Source organism: Marmota monax, unplaced genomic scaffold, assembly GCF_021218885.2.
Source record: "Marmota monax isolate L192 unplaced genomic scaffold, Marmota_monax_Labrador192_F-V1.1 WCK01_AAM20220418_F8-fsc00082, whole genome shotgun sequence".
Lineage (NCBI taxonomy): Eukaryota > Metazoa > Chordata > Mammalia > Rodentia > Sciuridae > Marmota > Marmota monax.
In genome coordinates, this window is record NW_026695207.1 from 7,406,264 (window position 1) to 7,428,874 (window position 22,611).

The 22,611-nt window shown below is 59.5% G+C and overlaps 1 protein-coding gene across 2 annotated transcripts in view; it reads left to right on the plus strand.

Annotated features, from left to right (window-relative positions):
• Lpcat1 (lysophosphatidylcholine acyltransferase 1) overlaps positions 1-22,611 on the plus strand; it is a 49,749-nt gene that overhangs the window by 21,616 nt on the left and 5,522 nt on the right. For both annotated transcript variants that reach the window (XM_046430356.2, XM_046430357.2), the window contains exons 4-11: positions 5,702-5,814; positions 6,825-6,885; positions 10,169-10,227; positions 16,101-16,135; positions 17,260-17,314; positions 18,893-18,975; positions 20,652-20,777; positions 21,165-21,318. In XM_046430356.2, coding sequence (XP_046286312.1) covers positions 5,702-5,814; positions 6,825-6,885; positions 10,169-10,227; positions 16,101-16,135; positions 17,260-17,314; positions 18,893-18,975; positions 20,652-20,777; positions 21,165-21,318 — 686 coding nt within the window. The remainder of the gene's footprint in view (positions 1-5,701; positions 5,815-6,824; positions 6,886-10,168; positions 10,228-16,100; positions 16,136-17,259; positions 17,315-18,892; positions 18,976-20,651; positions 20,778-21,164; positions 21,319-22,611) is intronic.

Below are 22,611 nucleotides of genomic sequence, written 5' to 3' on the forward strand. Positions count from 1 at the left end.
CAGGAGTGCAGGAGCCTCCTCCCTGGGCCCTGGGGAGTGCCCACTCCTGCCCTGCATCCCCCATCACAGGTCCTCCCTCACCTCTTTCCCTTGCTGTGGACTCCTCCACGGCTGTGAGGTTTCATGTGATGAAGGCCCGAGTGCCCTCCATCGCAGTCCCTGCAGAGATGCACCCTACCTGCATCCTTCAGTAGGTAGAAGTTAGTGTCTCAAGTAAGCAATAGGCGTCTGAGCCCTGTGGCACCCTGAGCTCCAGTGTCCTCGGGCTACTGAGCCAACCTCCAAAGCCAGGTGGCTTGACACAACAAATTCCTTTCTGTCACCTTCTGGGGGCTGGGAGTCCCATTGCGTGTGGCCTGCTGTGCTCCATGTGGCCTGCTGTGCTCCATGAGGCAGGCCGTGCTCCATGAGGCAGGCCGTGCTCCATGTGGCCTGCTGTGCTCATGTGGCAGGCTGTGCTCCATGTGGCCTGCTGTGCTCCATGAGGCAGGCTGTGCTCCATGTGGCCTGCTGTGCTCCATGTGGCCTGCTGTGCTCCATGAGGCAGGCTGTGCTCCATGTGGCAGGCTGTGCTCCATGTGGCCTGCTGTGCTCCATGAGGCAGGCTGTGCTCCATGAGGCAGGCTGTGCTCCATGTGGCCTGCTGTGCTCCATGAGGCAGGCTTGCTCCATGTGGCCTGCTGTGCTCCATGTGGCCTGCTGTGCTCCATGAGGCAAGCTGTGCTCCATGTGGCCTTCTGTGCTCCATGTGGCCTGCTGTGCTCCATGTGGCAGGCTGTGCTCCATGTGGCCTGCTGTGCTCCATGAGGCAAGCTGTGCTCCATGTGACCTGCTGTGCTCCATGTGGCCTGCTGTGCTCCATGAGGCAGGCTGTGCTCCATGAGGCAGGCTGTGCTCCATGTGGCCTGCTGTGCTCCATGAGGCAGGCCGTGCTCCATGTGGCAGGCCGTGCTCCATGTGGCCTGCTGTGCTCCATGTGGCAGGCTGTGCCCCACGTGGCCTGCTATGCTCCATGTGGCCTGCTGTGCTCCATGTGGCCTGCTGTGCTCCATGAGGCAGGCCGTGCTCCATGTGGCCTGCTATGCCCCACGTGGCCTGCTGTGCTCCATGAGGCAGGCTGTGCTCCATGTGGCAGGCTGTGCTCCATGAGGCAGGCCGCGAGGCTCCAGGGGAGGCCCTCCTGTTCTTCCAGCCTCCTGGGCTTGTGGCCACGTTCCTCGAGCCTGGGTGCCTGAGGTCCCATGGCTTCTCTCCTGTCCCTGTTCTGCGTCTCCTGTAAGGACACGGTTGCTGGATGACCCAGGGTGATCTTGAGATCCTTAACTTGATATCTGCAAAGGCCTTCCTTCCATAGAACGCTGGGGTTCTGGGGTGGGACCTGGACACATCTTCAGGGGTCCCGTGCAAGTTGGGAGACCTCTGTGGCGTCAAGCTATGCAGGCACCAGGACCCATCTGGTCCCCCAGCCCTAGTCTCCATGTCCCCCAGTCACCAGCCCAGCTTCTCTCCTGCCCCTGGGAGGCCACATCTGTGCCCCATCATTGGGAAGCTCCTTGATGCTTCACCGACGGGGGGATGTTGCTTCTGAAGTGGAATGGGCCTGAATGGCCATCAGAGACCACAGAAGGCCACAGGCGGGGTGCTGACCCTGCAGGAGGGAAGGAGAACTGAGGACCCAGCAGGCAGGAGGGCACTGGGCTCCCAGGGCAGCTGCTCGTGTGCCTCAGAGCAGGTGCCAGAGGTTTCCAGGCTTGAGGGGAAGAGTTTGGGGCAGGGTGCTGGCCAGGGTGGTAGCTCACCTCTGGGAGGACCCACGTCAGGGTGAATGGACCCTTGAGTGCACAGCGCCAGGCAGAGGACAGTGCAGGGGAGCGTCTTCCTCTGCAGCCAGCCCAGCTGGTCTTCTGGGCTGGGAGTGCTGTGTCACCGTCACCAGTGGCTTCTCATGGGGCAGTTGGGTAGCCTGAGTCGCTGTGACTCCAGTGTGTGGGTTCCCAGGGCATCTGGTGGCAGGGAGGCAGAGATGTGAGTCCTGCACCCATGTTTCTGAGCTGTGCTTGGAGCCAGGCCCCCTCCCTGGACCTGGACCGCAGGGACTCTGCTCTGGCAGAGTGGGACAGGGCAGGAGGCAGGACCTGGATGTCACCTCCAGCCCAGCCCTCGCTGTTCTGTTGGTCGTCACTGACGGGGTGGGTGCTCTTCATCTGCCCCCTGGAGGTGCTGCTGAGCAGCTGGGCAGGCCCCAGGGGGACGCGCCAGTGCTTGTGGGCACCACCCCTGCTGGCCTCCGTCAGCCGCCTTTGCTGAGAGGCAGGCGCTCTTCCCCTCCAGAGGAAGTCCAGGCCGGCGACAGCAAGGCCCTACGCGTCCAGGATGCAAAGCCCTGGTCGCTCTCCAGACCCTCAGCTCTCCGGGTGTCTTGGCCTGCACCCCCTGCTCCCCCCTGAAAGGGCCAGCCAGACCCCAGCTTCTCCAGGGAAAAGGCATTTTCTGTGCTTGTGTGGAGGCTGGGGGGACCGAGGACAAACCCCTCCACCATGAGCTGCGACTCAGTCTGTCTCCGGAGCCCAGGGGCCGGCTGCTGTGGGGTCCGTCTGCAGCGCGTCCTGAGCAGGACAGGAGGCTTCCACCTGTCCCTCATCTTGGCCTCACCTTGCTGTTCAGACAGCTGGGCTAGCAGAGGGGCCAGCAGGGAGGTGGACTGCGCGAGGCCGTGCCCCATGGAGTCACAGGTCGTACAGAAAAGGTCGGCGAACCAAGGACTTGGATCACAAAGCAAAACCAGGAAGGCACCCAGCCAGCAGGGGCCGCTGCTCAGTGAGCCTGGGAGGGCCGTTCGAGAGGCCTGAGGCCGTGGGCCCTGCAGGTTAGACCAGCCCTGAGCCTGGCTCGGCAGTAAAGGACAACACCGAGTACCTGGAAGTCCGCTGAGGTCCTGGAGTTTCCAGAAGGCCAGGTGGAGAGTGTGGCACCTCGCTAACGTGCAGGTCACTCGACTCGAAGGGTCTCCGCGGGCCCTCAGGGTGTGGGCAGGTGGTGCCTGGCAGGGAACCTGCAGGCTCTGTCGGGTCTGCAGGGCGGGTTTGCTCTCCCCAGGCTTCAGGCCGGGGAGGTGGTATTTCCAGGGGGAGGCTGGGTCCAGGGGACATCATCACGCCAGTGTTCACTCACACCTGGGCTTTGAGCACATGGCGGGGGGGCCTGCCCTCCACACCCCAGGTGCAGGCTGTGGAGAGTGTGCGTCAGCTGAGCTGCTGGTGCTGTGTGGTCAGTCCCGGCTCCACGCGCCCCTGCCGCGGTCAGGAGGAGCCATCTTCACTGTGTCCACTGTGTGCAGGTCCCTCCTATAGCCTGTGCCTTTATCCATCATTTCGTGGACAATGCAGAGACCAAAAAGTGGAAGATAGTGACAGATGACTATTGAAAATGTTGAGGACCCAGGCCTGGTAGCCCCCTACTCAGGAGGCTCAGGCAGGAGCATCTCTCAGCCAAGAGTTCAAGGCCAGCCTAGGTAGCACCGCCAGACTGTGTCCAGAGCAAACAGAGATGTTAATTAGAATTGAAATGTGGCCCAGCCACACTCCGCCCCCTGCTGGCTCAGAGGGTACAGGTGGCAGGAGGGCACTGTCCCTAGACGCAGCTGAGGGCTCTTCCTACAGTGCAGGAACTCAGGGCACCTCCCAGGGAGCCAGCGTGGCTCTAGTTCCTCCTGGACCCTGGGCAGCCCTCGACTGTTAAAGAGCTGACTAGTATTCTGAGCTGGCACTTTGGACCCCCCAGTCCCAGCGAGAGCCACCAACCAGGGTCCTAGCTGTTTCCTCAGTGTCCCCTGCACAACCTAGGGGGCCATCCAGTCGAGCGTGCCGTCATGACCCTGTCTGGGCATGGGCAGGAGAGGGCCTTGCTCAGGCAGGCACAGCCCTTCTAGCTGTGCTTATTCCTCCTGCCCTGGGGAGCGTGGTGGGGGACGTCCGCCCAGTGACCGCTCTGAACACAGCCCCAGGTGTGGTTCACCATCCGTTTCCTCCCTTCGAGAGCGCCACTCCTCTCTGCGCCTCCTGGCACTGGGCTGAGAGCTGGGGATTCCCCTGGGGGTGGCTTTCCTTGACACTGGAGACAGAAAGGAAAATTCCAGAACCTCAGCTGCACCCTCAGGACTAGGGAGATGCTGTGTCCAGAGCCCTGGCATGCCTCGGGGCCATCACAGGGTTCTTGGAAGAAGGGGGACAAAGCCGACTCTCTCCTTCGCCTCACATGGCCCTGGGCAGGGTCACTCCCCTTCATTCCCGTGGGTGCTCAGAATGAGTGGTTCCAGGACGTCAGCTTAGCCAGTGACTCAAGATGCGGAAAAACACAACCACTGAGGCCACCTGTGTCTCCGGCTTTGTAAGCGTCCAGGGGCCCAGCTGGTAACTGCCAGCACCGTGGAATTTCTTCTTCAGTAAACTTTTTCCTTGCTCTTGGAAGACCTCCAAGAAAGAAGGTCACACAATACTGTGCCTTACAAGTCCCGAGAGTGCTGAGCCAGGGGCCTGAGGCCACACCTGGGCCCAGCTGGGCTGAGGCTACTCGTGCCCACGGGGCCAAGGGACGAGGTAGCCCACAGGCTGGGAGACCAGGTGGCCCACGGGAGCGGGAAATGAAGCAGCCCACAGGCTGGGGACGAGGTGGCCCATAGGCTGGGGACAGGGTGGCCCACGGGAGCAGGAGATGAAGCAGCCCACAGCTAAGGACAGGGTGGTCCACAGGCTGGGGACGAGGTGGCCCACGGGAGCAGGAAGTGAAGCAGCCCGCAGGCCTGGGGACGAGGTGGCCCATGAGCCCGCAGGGCAGGAAGCAGCCAGGAGACCCACCTGGGGACGGCCATTTCTGTGCCCCTCTAAGAGCTCTGGCAGGAGAGTGGTGCTCGTGTGGCCCCGCCACCTTCACCTGACCACAGGTGCAGGCCCCGTGGTGCAGTGGTCAGACCAGGGCTGTGTGCATTTCTGGGGCTGCCATGGCAGGTGCCACAGTGGGAATTCGTCCCCTCACCACTCTGGAAGCCAGATGCCCACGGTGGTAGCAGCCGCAGACCTGCTGGGGCTGCCCGGCTCTTCTCCTGGGGCTGCCGCAGTCCCAGACGCTCCTTGGCCTGCAGCTACATCGCCCAAGTCTGCCCCCTCTCCAGTGGCTCCTCCCCGTCCCTATTTTCCTATGAGGACACCAGTCCTTGCATTAGGACCTCATAGCCCAGGGTGACCTCATGGTAACCCGGTCACGCAGGGTCACTTTCACGGGTATTTTGAGTTAGGGTTCAGCTGGTCTTCTAGTGGACAGAGTTCAGCACACAACGGGGGCTGGGGTCCAAGCCATGTGTGCGGGAGCCCTGGAGCCTCCTCCTCTGCTAATAGGGTGGCCAGGCTTCTGTTCCTCGCTGCCCATCCCGGGGACTCCCGCTCCCGTCCCTCCCCCCAGTCACTGGTCACTGTCCTGGGGACTCCCACTCTCGTCCCTGCCCCCCGTCCTGGGTCTCAGGAACCCTGGTGTTTGCAGCCCCATAGACTGCGGGCTTCCTGCCATTGGGTAAGTTTGGGGGAGGCTTGGTGTCTCCTGATGGCTCACTGCCAGGCCCTGGACAGCCTGTGGGTGTCAGGGTGCCACAGGCCTGCCCCAGTCCCTCTGTGTCCACACCACTCACTGAGGCCGTGGCCGGCTCTTCCAGCTCTGATCAGGTACATCCGGCCTGTGTTCGTGTCTCGGTCAGACCAGGACTCTCGCAGGAAGACGGTGGAAGAGATCCGGAGGCGGGCACAGTCGGCTGGCAAGTGGCCACAGGTAATGCCACCTGCCTGGGCCTTGATGGGTCTTCCAGGGCATGTGAGCAAGGGCACTCTTCCTGGGTGCTGGGCTCTGCTCCGTTTGTCTTGGTGAGTGTGTGAACCCAGGAGTGTGCTCAGCGTTGCTCGGGGTGCTGTTGGTTTTGGTGCCTGGGGTTTAAAATCAGAGGAAATGCAAAAACGGTTCAGCATCGTACCTCAGATGGGGCCGTGCAGCTCCTCTCTGCCTTCCCAGCCCGAGTGTGGCTACTGACTTCCACCCCTGGCCTGAGCTGTCCCTCCTGCGTGTCCCCTGTGGGCAGCAGCGTGGCCTGTTCACTGAGAGGCTTTGGGGCTGCCCGGGCTCTGATTTTTGCTTTTCATTGGGGCCAGTGTTAGGGGCTGGACTTCCCAGGCCCCCAGCTTCTGGTTGCTGGCCCAGGGCGGCCCGCTGGGGTCTCAAGACCTCCAGGGTGCCCCAGCCACCGCCCCCCCTGTACGGCCTCTCCCCCTCCCCATGAGCTTGCCGGCTGCCCTCCTGCGCTTGCTGGGGCCAGGCCTGAGGGCAGCCGAGGCCGTGCTTTCCAACAGGTGGGGAGTTTCCTTGAGTCGGTAGGAGTGACTCACATGCAGCGTCCACGGCCGTCACTGTTGGTTCTGTGGGCCTCTCCCACTGGCCCTCCAGCCGCGGTACTCCCCCGCTATCTGCCTCTGTTCCCGTCGGCACGTTTCCTTTGCGAGTACCACCGCAGCCTTCCGTGGGGTGTTGTGTGAACTGCTCCTGGGGTGGCCCCTCAGTGACCCCAGCTCCAGGAGTGTGTGAGAAGACGCAGGCTCCTGCCTACTTACATCTTTAAAACCAGGAGGCTGGAGTCCTGTGCGCGTCCCGTGCCCCGAGCTTCCAGCCAAAAGTGGTGAAAGAGTCTAAACTGTCAGCAGAGACAATATGCCGGAAAAATTGGCACCTGTGTTCTCTGAGTGATCCTGTGTGGTCTAATGCTGGATTTTTTTTTTTTTTTCTATTTCAAGATAATGATTTTTCCAGAAGGAACGTGTACAAATAGGACCTGCTTAATTACCTTCAAACCTGGTATGTTGTTTCCTTATCTATTTATTTTTCTCCTCTGGGAGGGGAAAACATTAAAGTGATATTTTTAAGTAATGTCATATGTTGATAATAAAAATCTCTGCTATTCTCATATATGCTGGGGTTCTCAGAAATATTCCTGAGTCACAAGATAATTTTAATGCACCATTTTTAAAAAGAGAAAATACAGGGGCGTTGTGGCTCAGCGGTAGAGCGCTCACCTCGCGTGTGCGGGACCCTGGGTTCGATCCTCAGCACCACATAAAAATAAATAAGTGAAATAAAGGTATTGTGTCCAGCTACAAGTAAAAAATAGATATTTTTTTTAAAAAAGAAAATATAATTAAATGAAGAAGAATTTTTAAAAATCACAGAATCCTAGAACTCGGGCCACTAACTCAGGTGTGTGAGGGAGGCTGTGGAAGTCTGGACTCTGACTGAGGTGTGGGGGTTGGCTTTGCTCAGGTCCAAGTTAGCAGGGACCCGGGTCAGTGGGGCCTCCTCGCCTCCCCGGCTGGCTCAGCCTCCACTTGTACCAGCGATGCCTTCCCACCTGCCGTTTGCTCTTCTTGGAAACCCAGGGGCAGAGACCTGCGCTGCCCTCGAAGCCCAGCTGGACTGCACCCTTCTCACCAGAGGGGGGCACCAGATGCACAGGCGCCCGGCCTCCTGTGGCGCTGCCCTGGCTGTGGCCTTGTTGCAGCAGAGGGTGGGCAGAGTCCTCGGTGATGCTGGCAAACTTGTGTGGAGCTCTGCACAGCCCCGGGTGCTCCTTAGTGGGTGCATTTGGAGGCGGGTGGTTCTTGTGACCTGCGTTGACCCTGGTGTGTGGACAGGTCCCAGGCTGCTCTGGGCCTTGGGGGCCGCCCTGCCTGAGGCTCAGCGGCTTGACTCTGTCTGCGCTCCCAGAGTCCTCCATCTGCCGGTGCTGCCCGTGGTCCCCGTGCCTGGCTGCAGCTCCTCATGCCCGACTCTGAGCGCAGAGAGCAGGGGACAGCTTCCATGGGCAGCGGCGGGGTAGGCAGTGGAAAGCCCGTGCTCTGCGCTGCCCTGATCTAGAGCAGGCACAGGGGGGTGGGGAGTGCTCATCTAGTGACCAGGAGCAGGAGGGCCCCAGCCCACGCAGGGGTCTGTGAGACCCCACACTCAGAACCCCTAGCCCTAGGTGTGGCCCGTGACCCCAGCTGGGCATCCCCAGGGCCATTTAATGGGAACCTTGGTAATTTGAGACTGGGGTGCATCCCCAAAGCCACCACAGACAGACGGACCTGGAAGTGAGTTTGGGGTCTGCATCCACACAGAGCGTGTGCAAGGGGCAGCCCCACTGCCAGCCCCTTCCTCGGGCACCATGGCCAGGGGAACACTGTCTGAGAGGAGTCTCCCTCCTCAGGGCAGCCACCGGCTTCTCTTCAAGGGCAGCTGGGCTTCATGTGCCAAAAAAGGAGGACTGTAGACCCAGGGAGAGCCAAGGCCCTGAGCAGGTGGACAGCATCACAGAAGGTCAAGGAGGGTTGGGAGCCGCAAGCCGTGCAGTGGGCACCAGCCGAGCACTTGTGAGGGTCTCGGTGAAGATAACATGGTGGGCAGAGTCTGGGGACAGGCAGGCTCTGGTGTGCCCCAGGGCTCACAGCCCAGGACGGTGCCTGAGTAGCCAGGGCGGGTCATCATCTGGACTGCAGCTCCGTGAGGAGCCTGGGTCAGGACCTGCTGCCACCGGGCCCTGGGCCCTCAGTGCCACAGCATCCAGCTGCTGGCCCCCAGAGCCTCAGGATGAAGGTGGCCGGAGACTGGTCCTAGCTTCTCCAGGTGGTGGGCCACCACGGAAGGGTCGGTCCTCCTTGTGGGAGCAGCCGTGTGGTTTCTCTGACCTGCCAGGGCTCAGCCAGGCAGACACGGGGCCCCAGCCAGTGTGAGCGCTTGTGGGACCCCAGGGGCCTGCAGGCCCTGAAACCTGGGAGGAGCCGCCACCCCTGCTGGAGTCCGCCTCAGGGCTCAGGACGGGCAGCAGCAGCGTGGCTCTGCGAGCTGTGCCGGCCCCGGGGTCTGTTTCTCCCCACAACTCCCACCCTCACCTGACACGCATGTTCAAATGCACGTTTTGCCTGAGTTCCAAAATGGACATGTGAAATTTGAAACAAAGTTTTTTCCCTTTGATTATTACTGAGTTATATTGGTGGTAACATTACACATGGTCATGACCGTCAGCTGGGCCTGGACAGCAAATGCCACGCCCCATGCTCAGTCCCAAGAGGTAGGACTGCTTTCACCAGCGAGCGCTTCCGAGGATCTGGCCTCCTCTGCCAGGTGCCAGTGCTGGGTTGGAGCCCAGGTCCATCTGGCCCTCTCCTGGTGCAGGGCCGCCCCTCCAGCAGGCACACAGAAATGGCAGAGGAGCTGTTTCTGTCTGCTGCTGAGCCCACAGGAGAAGAGGCGCCTGCCATGCCAGACGCCAGGTGAGCCCAGTGGTCAGGCCAGGGACGGAGGCGAAGGCCAGACACCGACTGCAGGTGGATGTCCTGCACAAGGCAGGACCTTAGCAGCCTGGGCCATCAGCTCGGACACAGCCCTGACTCTGGTCGGCCACTAGGGACAGAGAACTGGCCTTAGAGACAGTGTTGCCGCAACCCCATGAGTAGGCAGCTGTGCAGAAGCCCGAGCCCAGAGCAGCCCCAAATCCCTTTACTGATGAACGGGAGGGCCCTTGGAGGCAGGAGGCACTTCCACAGTGTCCTCCTGAGACGTCCATCTGTGCCTTTTATCCGGGCTCTCCTGACAGCTGGGTGTTTGTTGTTGACATTGTTTTTTTGTTTTCTTATAAAGCTTTAAACAGAAATTAAGACAGAAATAGAGCCTCACAAGGCCGTTTGTGGAGCTTTGCTGTCCACTGGAGGACACTGCACAGTGTGTGTGGGAACTGAGCAGGGCAGGTGACTGACGTCCACTGGCCTTCCTAGGCCCCGCTGCCCTCCTCCAGGCCCTCGGGCTGACCTGCCCACACAACCAGGCAGTGCCAAGGCCCTGCCCTGCAGGACGGAAGGCTGGCCTCCAGGACACTTCCAGTCTACACACTTCCAGGAAGGGACTGGCCAGGGGCTGGGGGTGATGACCAGACATGCATCGCGGGTCTGCCTCTTGTGCTCCTCCGTGCCAAGACCCCTGGGTCTTTGGGGCAGCGCCCACCTGTGGAAGTGGTCCTGCTCTGGAGTCCACTGGAAGGCCTGGTGGAAGGCTGGTTTGGGGCCAGGCCCGCCGCCTGGCAGTGAGATGGTTGTCCTCTCTTTGGCAGGTGCATTCATCCCTGGTGTCCCTGTTCAGCCTGTGGTGCTGCGATACCCGAACAAACTGGTAAGTTGTGTTTCCTGGAGCTGGTGTTGCACACTGTGCAGGACAAGGCTGCAGTGTCCAGGTGTACCTGCCTTGCCCTCTCTCTGCACCTTCTGTCCACCCAACCTGGTGGACGGAGTTCAGCAAACACCACCGCATGGTCACAGCCCAGAGGGCAGGACGGGTCACACAGGATTTCCAGATAGGAGCCTGTCTGCAGGTGCACTGCAGATAAACCTGAGTTCTGAAATGTCCCCGGTGTTGGAGCATCAAGTCCTGCTCTCGCAGGTCATGAAGCAGGCCTCTTCCCCCCACGGCCCACCCTGACACTTTGGTGAGAGGCTCTCTATGCTTGTCTCACACTCAGTTTTTAAATTAGGAACATCTCAATTCTGGAAGGCTAGGGGCTCGGGGAAAGGGACTGGGTGGCTTTACAGAGGCACGGCTTTGCCGTGCCTCTGTTCCCTGCGGAAGTATCCCTTGTTTAAGAAAATACAAGAGGCCAGGCGTGGTGGCGCACGCCTATAATCCCAGCATCTCAGAAGGCTGAGGCAGGGGGCTCATGAGTTCAAAGCCAGCCTCAGCAAAAGCAGGCGCTAGCAACTCAGTGAGACCCTGTCTCTAAATAAAATACAAAACAGAGCTGGGGATGTGGCTCAGTGGTCAAGTGCTCCTGAATTCAATTCCCAGTATCCACACACAAAAAAGAAAACACTCCAGACTTCTGGAGTGCCCTTGGGGACCGCACTGGGGCAGAGAGCCCGGGTGGACCAGTTCCAGCCCAGCTGCACCCTCCCCCAGCTCCTGATATCCTGCAGATGCTACCCCAGGGCCAACTGCACCTTCTGCCTCAGGGCAAGTGTCCTCGGGCCTCCCTCGTGGTTGGAGCCCCAGGCCTGGGTTCAGTGTGGGGGGCACCTGGTGTCTCTGGATGGAGAAACCTCCCTAGAGGTGGGCTCGCAGCCTGCAGGACTCTTCCTGCAGATATTCTATGACAGCAGAGCAGTGCTCATAGAAAGGAAAGGCTGTGGCCCCCGGCTCGATGGGCCATGTGCAGCAGGAATGCAGGCCACCTGTGGGCACGGGGGTGCAGCCACGGACAGGGCCAGTGCAGACCCAGAAGCCACGAAGCTGACTCTGGTCCTTCCTCACGGGTGTCTCTACCCACAGCTCTGCTAGTGACAGACACACCCTGGTGTGCAGGCCCAGGTCTCCCGGGTGAGCCTGCCTTGATGTGGCTGCCACACGGCTCTCACTTGCATCTGTGCCCTGTCCCTTCAGCAGCTCAGCTGCAGGAGACCCCGTGACGACACGTCCATGCTCAGACCTGCGAGGAGGATCGGGGGAGGGGGAGGGGGTGAGTAGAAGCCAGCGTCATTCCTGGAGCTCCCCAGGCAGGTGACTGGCACATGCCCACGGGGCAGCCAGGTCTCAAGTTGGCCACAGTCAGAACAGAGGTTGGTGTTGTCCCTCCCCAGCAAGGGGCTGACCCAGGGAGCACGTCTGTGCTGGAGAGTCATGGTGTGGACCCTGAGGGTACAGGTGGGTGCCACATGGGAATAGGCTACTGACTGCTTCCCGCAGCCAGGTGTGGGCAGGACCTGTGCAGGCAGGACCAGGACCAGTGTGGACAGGACCAGATACAGGCAGGACCTGGTACAGTGGAGTCAGGTACAGTCAGGGCCAATGTGGTATAGTCAGGGCCAATGTAGACAGGACCTGGTACAGGAAGGGCCAATGTAGACAGGACCTGGTACAGTCAGGACCAATGTAGACAGGACCTGGTACAGTCAGGACCAATGTAGACAGGACCTGGTACAGTCAGGGCCAATGTAGACAGGACCTGGTACAGTCAGGGCCAATGTGGTACAGTCAGGGCCAATGTAGACAGGACCTGGTACAGGAAGGGCCAATGTAGACAGGACCTGGTACAGGCAGGACCAATGTAGACAGGACCTGGTACAGGCAGGGCCAATGTAGACAGGACCGGGTACAGTCAGGGCCAATGTAGACAGGACCCGGTACAGTCAGGACCAATGTAGACAGGACCTGGTACAGGCAGGGCCAAAGTAGACAGGACCTGGTACAGTCAGGACCAATGTGGTACAGTCAGGGCCAATATAGACAGGACCTGGTACAGGCAGGGCCAATGTAGACAGGACCTGGTACAGTCAGGACCAATGTGGTACAGTCAGGGCCAATGTAGACAGGACCTGGTACAGGAAGGGCCAATGTGGTACAGTCAGGGCCAATGTAGACAGGACCTGGTACAGGCAGGACCAATGTAGAAAGGACCTGGTACAGTCTGGACCAATATAGACAGGACCTGGTACAGTCAGGACCTGGTACAGTCAGGGCCAATATAGACAGGACCTGGTACAGGCAGGACCAATGTAGACAGGACCTGGTACAGTCAGGGCCAATGTAGACAGGACCTGGTACAGGCAGGACCAATGTAGACAGGACCTGGTACAGTCAGGGCCAATGTAGACAGGACCTGGTACAGTCAGGACCAATGTAGACAGGACCTGGTACAGTCAGGGCCAATGTAGACAGGACCTGGTACAGTCAGGGCCAATGTAGACAGGACCTGGTACAGTCAGGGCCAATGTATACAGGACCTGGTACAGGAAGGGCCAATGTAGACAGGACCTGGTATAGTCAGGGCCAATGTGGTACAGTCAGGGCCAATGTAGACAGGACCTGGTACAGTCAGGGCCAATGTAGACAGGACCTGGTACAGTCAGGGCCAATGTAGACAGGACCCGGTACAGGAAGGGCCAATGTAGACAGGACCTGGTACAGTCAGGGCCAATGTGGTACAGTCAGGGCCAATGTAGACAGGACCTGGTACAGTCAGGGCCAATGTGGTACAGTCAGGGCCAATGTAGACAGGACCTGGTACAGGAAGGGCCAATGTAGACAGGACCTGGTACAGTCAGGGCCAATGTGGTACAGTCAGGGCCAATGTAGACAGGACCTGGTACAGTCAGGGCCAATGTGGTACAGGCAGGGCCAAAGTAGACAGGACCTGGTACAGGCAGGGCCAATGTAGACAGGACCTGGTACAGTCAGGACCAATGTAGACAGGATCTGGTACAGGAAGGGCCAATGTGGTACAGTCAGGGCCAATGTAGACAGGACCTGGTACAGGCAGGACCAATGTAGAAAGGACCTGGTACAGTCTGGACCAATATAGACAGAACCTGGTACAGTCAGGGCCAATATAGACAGGACCTGGTACAGGCAGGGCCAATGTAGACAGGACCTGGTACAGTCAGGGCCAATGTGGTACAGTCAGGGCCAATGTAGACAGGACCTGGTACAGTCAGGGCCAATGTATACAGGACCTGGTACAGTCAGGACCAATGTAGACAGGACCTGGTACAGTCTGGACCAATATAGACAGGACCTGGTACAGGCAGGACCAATGTAGACAGGACCTGGTACAGTCAGGGCCAATGTAGACAGGACCTGGTACAGTCAGGGCCAATGTGGTACAGTCAGGGCCAATGTAGACAGGACCTGGTACAGGCAGGGCCAATGTAGACAGGATCTGGTACAGGCAGGGCCAGTGTAGGCAGGACCTGGTACAGTCAGGGCCAATGTAGACAGGACCTGGTACAGTCAGGGCCAATGTAGACAGGACCTGGTACAGTCAGGACCAATGTAGACAGGATCTGGTACAGGCAGGGCCAATGTAGACAGGATCTGGTACAGGCAGGGCCAGTGTAGGCAGGACCTGGTACAGTCAGGGCCAATGTAGACAGGACCTGGTACAGTCAGGGCCAATGTAGACAGGACCTGGTACAGGCAGGGCCAATGTAGACAGGATCTGGTACAGGCAGGGCCAGTGTAGGCAGGACCTGGTACAGTCAGGACCAATGTAGACAGGACCTGGTACAGTCAGGGCCAATGTGGTACAGTCAGGGCCAATGTAGACAGGACCTGGTACAGTCAGGGCCAATGTAGACAGGACCTGGTACAGGCAGGGCCAGTGTAGGCAGGACCAGGTACAGTCAGGACCAATGTGGTACAGTCAGGGCCAATGTAGACAGGACCTGGTACAGTCAGGACCAATGTGGTACAGTCAGGGCCAATGTAGACAGGACCTGGTACAGGCAGGGCCAATGTAGACAGGATCTGGTACAGGAAGGGCCAATGTGGTACAGTCAGGACCAATGTAGACAGGACCTGGTACAGTCAGGGCCAATGTAGACAGGACCTGGTACAGTCAGGACCAATGTGGTACAGTCAGGGCCAATGTAGACAGGACCTGGTACAGGCAGGGCCAATGTAGACAGGACCTGGTACAGGCAGGGCCAATGTAGACAGGACCTGGTACAGTCAGGACCAATGTGGTACAGTCAGGGCCAATGTAGACAGGATCTGGTACAGTCAGGACCAATGTGGTACAGTCAGGGCCAATGTAGACAGGACCTGGTACAGTCAGGGCCAATGTAGACAGGATCTGGTACAGTCAGGGCCAATGTAGACAGGATCTGGTACAGTCAGGGCCAATGTGGTACAGTCAGGACCAATGTAGACAGGACCTGGTACAGTCAGGGCCAATGTAGACAGGACCTGGTACAGTCAGGACCAATGTGGTACAGTCAGGGCCAATGTAGACAGGATCTGGTACAGGAAGGGCCAATGTAGACAGGACCTGGTACAGTCAGGGCCAATGTAGACAGGACCTGGTACAGGCAGGGCCAATGTAGACAGGACCCGGTACAGGCAGGGCCAGTGTAGACAGGACCCGGTACAGGCAGGGCCAGTGTAGACAGGACCCGGTACAGTCAGGGCCAATGTAGACAGGACCCGGTACAGTCAGGGCCAATGTAGACAGGACCTGGTACAGGCAGGGCCAGTGTAGACAGGACCTGGTACAGTCAGGGCCAATATAGACAGGACCTGGTACAGGCAGGGCCAGTGTAGACAGGACCTGGTACAGGCAGGGCCAGTGTAGACAGGACCTGGTATAGGAAGGGCCAATGTGGTACAGGCAGGACCAATGTAGACAGGACCTGGTACAGGCAGGGCCAATGTAGACAGGACCTGGTACAGTCAGGGCCAATGTAGGCAGGACCTGGTACAGTCAGGGCCAGTGTAGACAGGATCTGGTACAGTCAGGGCCAGTGTAGGCAGGACCTGGTACAGTCAGGGCCAGTGTAGACAGGATCTGGTACAGTCAGGACCAATATAGACAGGACCTGGTACAGTCAGGGCCAATGTGGTACAGTCAGGACCAATGTAGACAGGACCTGGTACAGTCAGGGCCAGTGTAGACAGGATCTGGTACAGTCAGGGCCAGTGTAGACAGGACCTGGTACAGTCAGGGCCAGTGTAGACAGGACCTGGTACAGTCAGGACCAATATAGACAGGACCTGGTACAGGCAGGGCCAATGTGGTACAGTCAGGACCAATGTAGACAGGACCTGGTACAGTCAGGGCCAATGTAGACAGCATCTGGTACAGGCAGGGCCAGTGTAGACAGGACCTGGTACAGTCAGGGCCAGTGTAGACAGGACCTGGTACAGTCAGGGCCAGTGTAGGCAGGAGCAGGTATGGGCAGCACCGGTGCCTGAGCAAGGACAGCCTGGAGCCTGTGAATGTGCTGGAGGGCTGCAACACAGCAGCTCCGTTCTGTGGACGAAGGTCCCTGGATGCACTGGAGGTGGAGAGGCAGGGAAGGGGTCGGCTGGGACTGAGGCAGACCTGGAACCGCAGCCTTGCTGCCAAGAAGAGAGATACGGGTGTTTGCAGGACCTGGGACATTGGGACCCAAGTCCACCCGGGAGGAAGAGACCCTGGGCCTCTGCAGGTCAGGGGGCGGGCAGCCCACGACACCTAGCTCCAGGCCTGATGGATTCTGCTCCTCTCCTGCCCTCAGGACACCATCACATGGACCTGGCGAGGACCCGGAGCGTAAGTTGTCCCCACGTCCTCTTGTTTGTCCTGTCGTTCTGTGGAAACGTGGGCCCTCTGGGGTTCCCTGTGCCTGCGTCACTTTTGCAAATGTGAAAGTTGCCGTTTGGTAGTGGTCAGGTCCAGCCCACTGTGAAAGCCAATGCCCCTGTGAGGCCCCATCCTAGCACTCTGGATTCGGGGACTTATAGTTCTTCGGCTTCAGCACCCTCAGGAGGTCACCAAGCTCTTCTGTTCCATCCCTAGTCATCAGCTCGGTAGCTACCACCGTCCACCTGGTGGCCAGGTGTTCAGGGTGGGGACTTCTGCTCAGACATGGGGCTGGGTAGTGCTGGATGGCGGAGGCTTTCGGATTGGCATCCCTGACCCCTGGGACAGTCACACAATGGTTAATAGCCCCGCACAGTAAGAAGAGCCACAGTGGGAGCCCAGGATGCCCAGCTCCTCTGGGCCTCCAGGACACTGGTGTGTGAGCTGGTGTTTGGAGGGAGGAGAGGTGGGTGACGAGGCCCATGAGAGAACAGGGCAGCCCAGGGACTTCAGGGGGAAGCAGGACTGGGCCTAGGCAGGTGACAGGTCAGGTGTCAGCCCTTCTCGGGATGAAGGGTCAGGAAGGGCTCCTGTGGGGGCCTGTGTCTCGGGCTTGGGGATGGCATAATGGAGCAGAAACAGGCCCATGCAGAGAGCTAGGAAGCAGGCTGCAGGGTGGGCCTGGCACTCTGGGGCTCCCCCTTCCAGAGCCACGATGCCAGCTGTACACAGAGGCCTCGGAGCCAGGCTGCAGGGGCAGGGGCAGTGGCAGCACTGGGCTCTGGAGGACGTGGCCTGAGGCTGGGTCAGGTGTCCATAGATGAGGTTTCCTGAGCAGGAGGGCAGCTGGAGAGGACAGCATGTGAACAAACCCAAGGCAGGACAAGCATTGGGACACTGAAGACCACTGCATGCTGGAGCTTTGGACTGGGCTCCGAGGCTCTGCGCCCTCCTGAAGGCTGCTCCCTGCCCAGCAGCGCCCTCTGGAGGGGTGAACCGGGAGGCACAACTGCAGACTCCAGCCCTGCAGTCGTTCACGGGAGGAGCCGAGAGCCTTGTTAACCAGTGTCACCGATCTGTTCAATGTTTTAAAGGTTGAAAATCCTGTGGCTCACCCTGTGCCAGTTTCACAACCAAGTGGAAATTGAGGTATGTGTGGTTACAGTGTTACCCAAGGTCATGTTCAGGTCTGTCCAGTGGTGTAAATGCTTCCCCGGGTCTGTCCAGAGGCACAGAGTGTCAGAACAGGGTTCAGCTTAGAGCTGTGTAGACACAATGTTAAAACTGTTAAACTGAGGGCCCTTAATATAATGTTACAAAATGGCTAGGAGTCTACCAGCATTGACCCGCTGTGGAGAGCCAGCACCATAGTGTTACATTCTGGGCTGAAACAGTGTCACTGGATCTCATCCCTTTCTCGGGTTTCCTTAGAGGGGCTTCCTGGTTACTTTGCACCAATAACTTCATGTCTTAAATGATTTGGGACCATTCAGACAGGACTTTTTTAATCAATGAGGAAGCTAATCCTATCAATCTTTTATTATGGTTATTACAGCTTAAGTGTGTAGAAAGCTAGCACCTATGCAATAACTTTGCTTTCAATTTTACTGGCACTAATACTGCTGAGTTCATCCTGCTAAATACGTCTGGCCGTCGTCCTGATGGCATTTGGTTAGGGCATGTCTGCCAGGTCCTGACGCCCGTGTGTTGGCTAACCCACTTGGCCGTGTTCGTGCACTGTAGGATTTTTCATGAGTGAAGAATAGCTTGAAAGGGACCTAAGGCAACGCGGTGCACAGACTCAAGGATGCGTCCCCCGCACCTTCCACAGACATCACAGGGCAGTGCTAGCTGGACAGCTGACCCAGCCAGGCTGCCCACTTCTCAGGGAGGTCAGCCCCTGTGACTGCAAAGCCCTGAGCCAGCCTGGCAGCCCTGCAGCTGGGGTGCGTATGTGGGCCGCCACTGCTCCAGGAGGCAGCCGGGCCAGGTCCAAAGGCCCGGTGCTCCTGGTTCTGAGCAGCTCTGTCAGAGCTGGTGGCTCATTTCGGGAGAAGAGACCTAGTGGCCCCGCAGATGCCTGTCTGTACATGCGTGGCTTGTGTAAGGGGCTAAGACCATGGCAGTTGACGGGACTTTTAAATAAAGCAGGAGTGGCAGCGTGGAGTTCCACAGGGAGCGCCGACGGGCTCCGGGTGCTGTCGCGTGAAACAGGTTCAAGGCGCCAGGGAGGGTCTTTGCCTCTGTGTGCAGGATGGGAGTTGTCGACATGACCTCAGTCATTTAAATCCCGTGTCTCAGGCACCATGTGTCCACAGCACGATTTATCTTAATTTCAAAATAGTAAGTGACAGAAAGCTGCCAAGAGTTTCTTCCAAATGTGTAGACAAGTGTAGTTTGTCAGACAAAACTGTGACCTTGGGAGGTGGAAATGCAGTGCCTCAAGACCCACCTCTCGTGAGGTCAGAGGTGAGCATGCAGAGGAGCTGGGTGTCCTGCCGGGGTGTGTGTGTATCAAGTGTGTACGTAGTAGGTGTGTGCAGTGTGCACATGTGGGTGTGTGCAGTGTGTGCATGTGCAGTGTGCACGGGTGTGGGTATGCGGTGGGCACGGGTGGGTGTGGGTGGGGCACTGCTAACCTGCCGGCCGGCAGTCCTAACAATGGTGGCTCTGTGCTGTTGGCCTCTTGCGCTGCCTCTGCAGCTGACCTGCCTTCTCTGTGCCCAGTTCCTCCCCGTGTACAGCCCTTCGGAGGAGGAGAAAAGGAACCCTGCGCTGTACGCCAGCAACGTGCGGAGCGTCATGGCCGAGTGAGTGAGCGCCCCGTCCCCGGCAGGCAACTGTCACCCTGTCACACCGGGAGAGCAGGTGCTGGGCCTCCTGCCTCGTGCCGCACTTGTGTCTGCTGGTGTTTCTGCCCGTTCACCATGTAGAAGGTGGTTAACTCTTGCTTCGTTTGCAAGTTCAAGGCTCCCATTGGCACCTGACCCCACGTTTCTGCTGCAGCCCAACCCAGCCCACAGGAGCACCAGCCCTGGCAGCTCGGGGTCGGAGCCTTGCACCCAGGCCTCTGAGTTCACCCCCACATAGGCTGCCAGTGTTGTGTCCCCCACAGGCCAAGCACGGTACTTCCCACTGGCCTCGTAAGACCACAGTCCCCCAGGGGCTCGAGGTGGGCAGGGCGGGCCTGTCCCCACCTGCTCTCACACGGTTCTGTTCCTCTTTGAAGCAGGGCCTGGCCTGCCCTGCCCCTCGTCCGCTCATCGCAGGCCAGTGATGGTGCCCGTGCACCCCCTCTCCCTTCCTCAGGCACCGGCCCTGCTCGCTTCCTGACCCACAGGTCTGGGTGGAGCTCCAGGCACATCTTCTGGTCGGGGGCAGTGCCTCTTGTGGGCTTGGTGAGGGTCCTGCTGGCTCTGGGAGGAGGCCAGGGACCAGGTGCCACATCTCCTGCCCAGAGCCTCCTGTGGTCTCACCGTCCTTGCTGCAGGTTCCCACCCCCAGACCTGGCAGGGCTGGCTGGAAGGCCGTCCTCTGCTCCCCACAGGGGAGGTGCCTTTCCCTTTAGTCCCCTGCTGGCCACACAGCTCGGGAAAACAAGCCTGCACTGGCCCTGTGCCCAGCTGAGCCGGACAGGGGCAAGAGCTGTGCACACCTGGGACCCAGGGAGTAGCTGAGACCACATCTGCGTCCAGGCCAGGCCCTCCCAGCCCTTCCCAGTTCCTGGGCCCCCGCAAGGGACACAGGTGACAGGAGCCCGCCATGCCATGGCTTTTTGGCCCTGGACGCTGCCTCTGGAGTCAACAGGGTTTGCAGCCGGATACCGAACCCTGAAAGCTGGCGCTGAAGGATTTGTGCCAGCACGGCTGCCTGGGCACCTTGTGCTTCGGGCCCTCCTTTGGGTTCTTCGTGTCAGTGTTCTCTGACCCCTGGGCTCCCCAAGGCTCAAGGCCCCAAGGACAGGCGGGTCTTTCCAGACCTAGGGCATGTGCTCTGTGGCCTCTGGTCAGTACCCGTGCGGGAAGCCTGCCTATTGCAGTGCTCACCCTCATTTCAGCCCCCACCGTGATCAACGTTACATTCTCACTCAGCCTTTAACTTAAAAATGTTTGTCTGAGTACAAATCAGAAGTGGTGGACCTCTGTGGGGCCCGTCACGAGGTGAACCTGCCTGAGGGGCCCCACCGGGGAGTGCGTGCTCTACAGAGCAGCTTCCGTCCTGGGGGCACCAGGGGGGTGGGCATGTGGTCAGTGGGCACCACTGCATGGGTGTCTGATTGGAGCTGCCCCCAGCAACCCGGCCAACCTCTGCACTCTCCCACAGGCTGGGGCTGTGCTTCTGCGCTGTGGACACACATGGCCAGGCGCAGCATATAGGTGCTCCCTTGAGACCGTCCACCCTGGTGCCCTCAGACGCCCCGGCCCCCTTGCCCAGCTGCTGAGAGGGACTGGCCAAAGTGGGGAGGCTGACGGCCCCTTCCTTGCAGGGCCTTGGGCGTCTCCGTGACCGACTACACGTTCGAGGACTGCCAGCTGGCCCTGGCCAAGGGACAGCTCCGCCTGCCCGCTGACACCTGCCTGTTGGAGTTTGCCAGGCTGGTGCGGGGCCTCGGGTGAGTGTCCTGGGACCCCCCAAGCAAGGGTCAGGACCCAGTGTAGCCGAGGCACAGGGCAGATGGCCCAGGAAGTGACGTTTGTGCCTGCTCCAAGGTGACTTAAATATCAGCCTCAGTCCACATAGAAGGGCCTTAGAAGCCCTCTGTGGTGGGCATCAGCTGTCCCCCGATGTCATGGGTGTCCAGGGAACGGGCAGAGCGGCCAGCACGTCCCCTGTTGGCCAGAAGCCAGGCAGCCCCGCACCTGCTGGCCCAGGCTCTGCCTCAGCCTGGCAGCCGACGCTGGTCCTGCCGTGTGGGTAGCCTGAGGGTCCTGAGGAGCCTCCGGAGGGGTGGCAAGGCCCCTGGTGGGCTTCTTGAAAGAAACCCCTCTTATTTTTTTAGGCTGAAGCCTGAAAAGCTTGAGAAGGATCTGGATAAATACTTGGAAAGTGCCCAGGTGCAGAGCCGGGAGAGGCTGGGCCTGCCGGCGTTCGCCGCGTTCCTGGGGGTCCCCGTCTCGGACACACTGGAGGAACTCTTCTCGCTCTTTGACGAGGTGCGGCCACTAGAGAGGGGTCTTGGTGCGACACCGGGCTTTTCAGAATACAAGAGGCCTTTGCTGTGGCTGGAACACACCTGACCCAAGTTTGAGAGCAGAGGAGGAGCCCCTTGCCCGGGGCCAGCACCAGCCGGTCCCGCTGTGCTCCTCGGTGTGTGCAGAAGCAGATCATCCGAGCCTTCCCTCCCCAAGACGTGCTGGTGCTGTGGGGTCTCAGTGGGTGTCTGAGAGGCCCACACCACACAGCCAGCCCAGCCCCTCCCACGTCCCGTGCCCTCCTAGGTCACACACTGGCCAAATGAGGGTCCACGGTCACGTCACCGTGGCTCTGAAAGGTGCCTTGCGAGGTCAGGGTGGCAGGCGGGCAGAAGCCGGCTACGCCTGCCCATCATCACAGGGTCGCCAATTGTGCTGTGTCCCGTGTCACCCCACTGCCTGTCCTGTGAGCTTGTCTGGCGAGTTCGTGTACATGACGGGCAGCCTCAGTGTGGCTGTGGCAGGATCGGGGAGCCTGTGAGTGCCTGGGACACCTGGATGTCACCGTGAGCCTGGGTTCACACCCTCCCCAGCCAGAGGCAGTGCTGATGAAGCACGGGCCGGTCCTACTGCCTGTACTGCTATGCCTTGGCTGTTCCTGCTCAGGCCTCTCCGGGTGGGTCCCCAGCTTGTGACAGGGACTCGTGGTCAGCTCTCGTGTCCCCAAGTGACCCATAGCGATGTGTGGGGTGTTGATTTTTATTTTCTGCTCTTTCAAATGCATGGTGGTCATTTGAGGTAAGAGCATGCCCCATTTCACCTGCAGGGCCTCAGACCCAGAGGCCCAGCTGTCCCAGAGCTGGACACATGTAGCCCTTGGGTCTAGTGTGGGCTACACCTGCCTGGTGCCCGAGCTGCTTCCAGAGACCAGCACCCTGTACCCCAGGCCTTGAGAGCTGGACCAAGGCCACTGCAAGATGGCCACCACATCCCCTCAGAGGGTGCTCAGGACCTTCGCCTGCCTGACCCTGGGCCTAACGTCTGCAGTGGACCAGGGGCAGCAAGAGTGACAGTCCTGTGCACCCAGCACTCCGCTTCCTGAGCTGACGGGCGTCCTGCTGCATGTGTCCTTCGCCGTGTCCCACTCACCTGTGGTCCCCGCCTGTCCCTGCCTTCCAAGCAGGGATGTGTCCCACCGAGACTTGGAGCAGGTGGCTGAGGGTCTGGGTGGTCAACTCCGCTTGGTTGGACCTGGACCCTGTGTTCCGAATGCTGAGGTCTCTCCACAGCAGGCGGGTGCGCAGAGCACAGCAG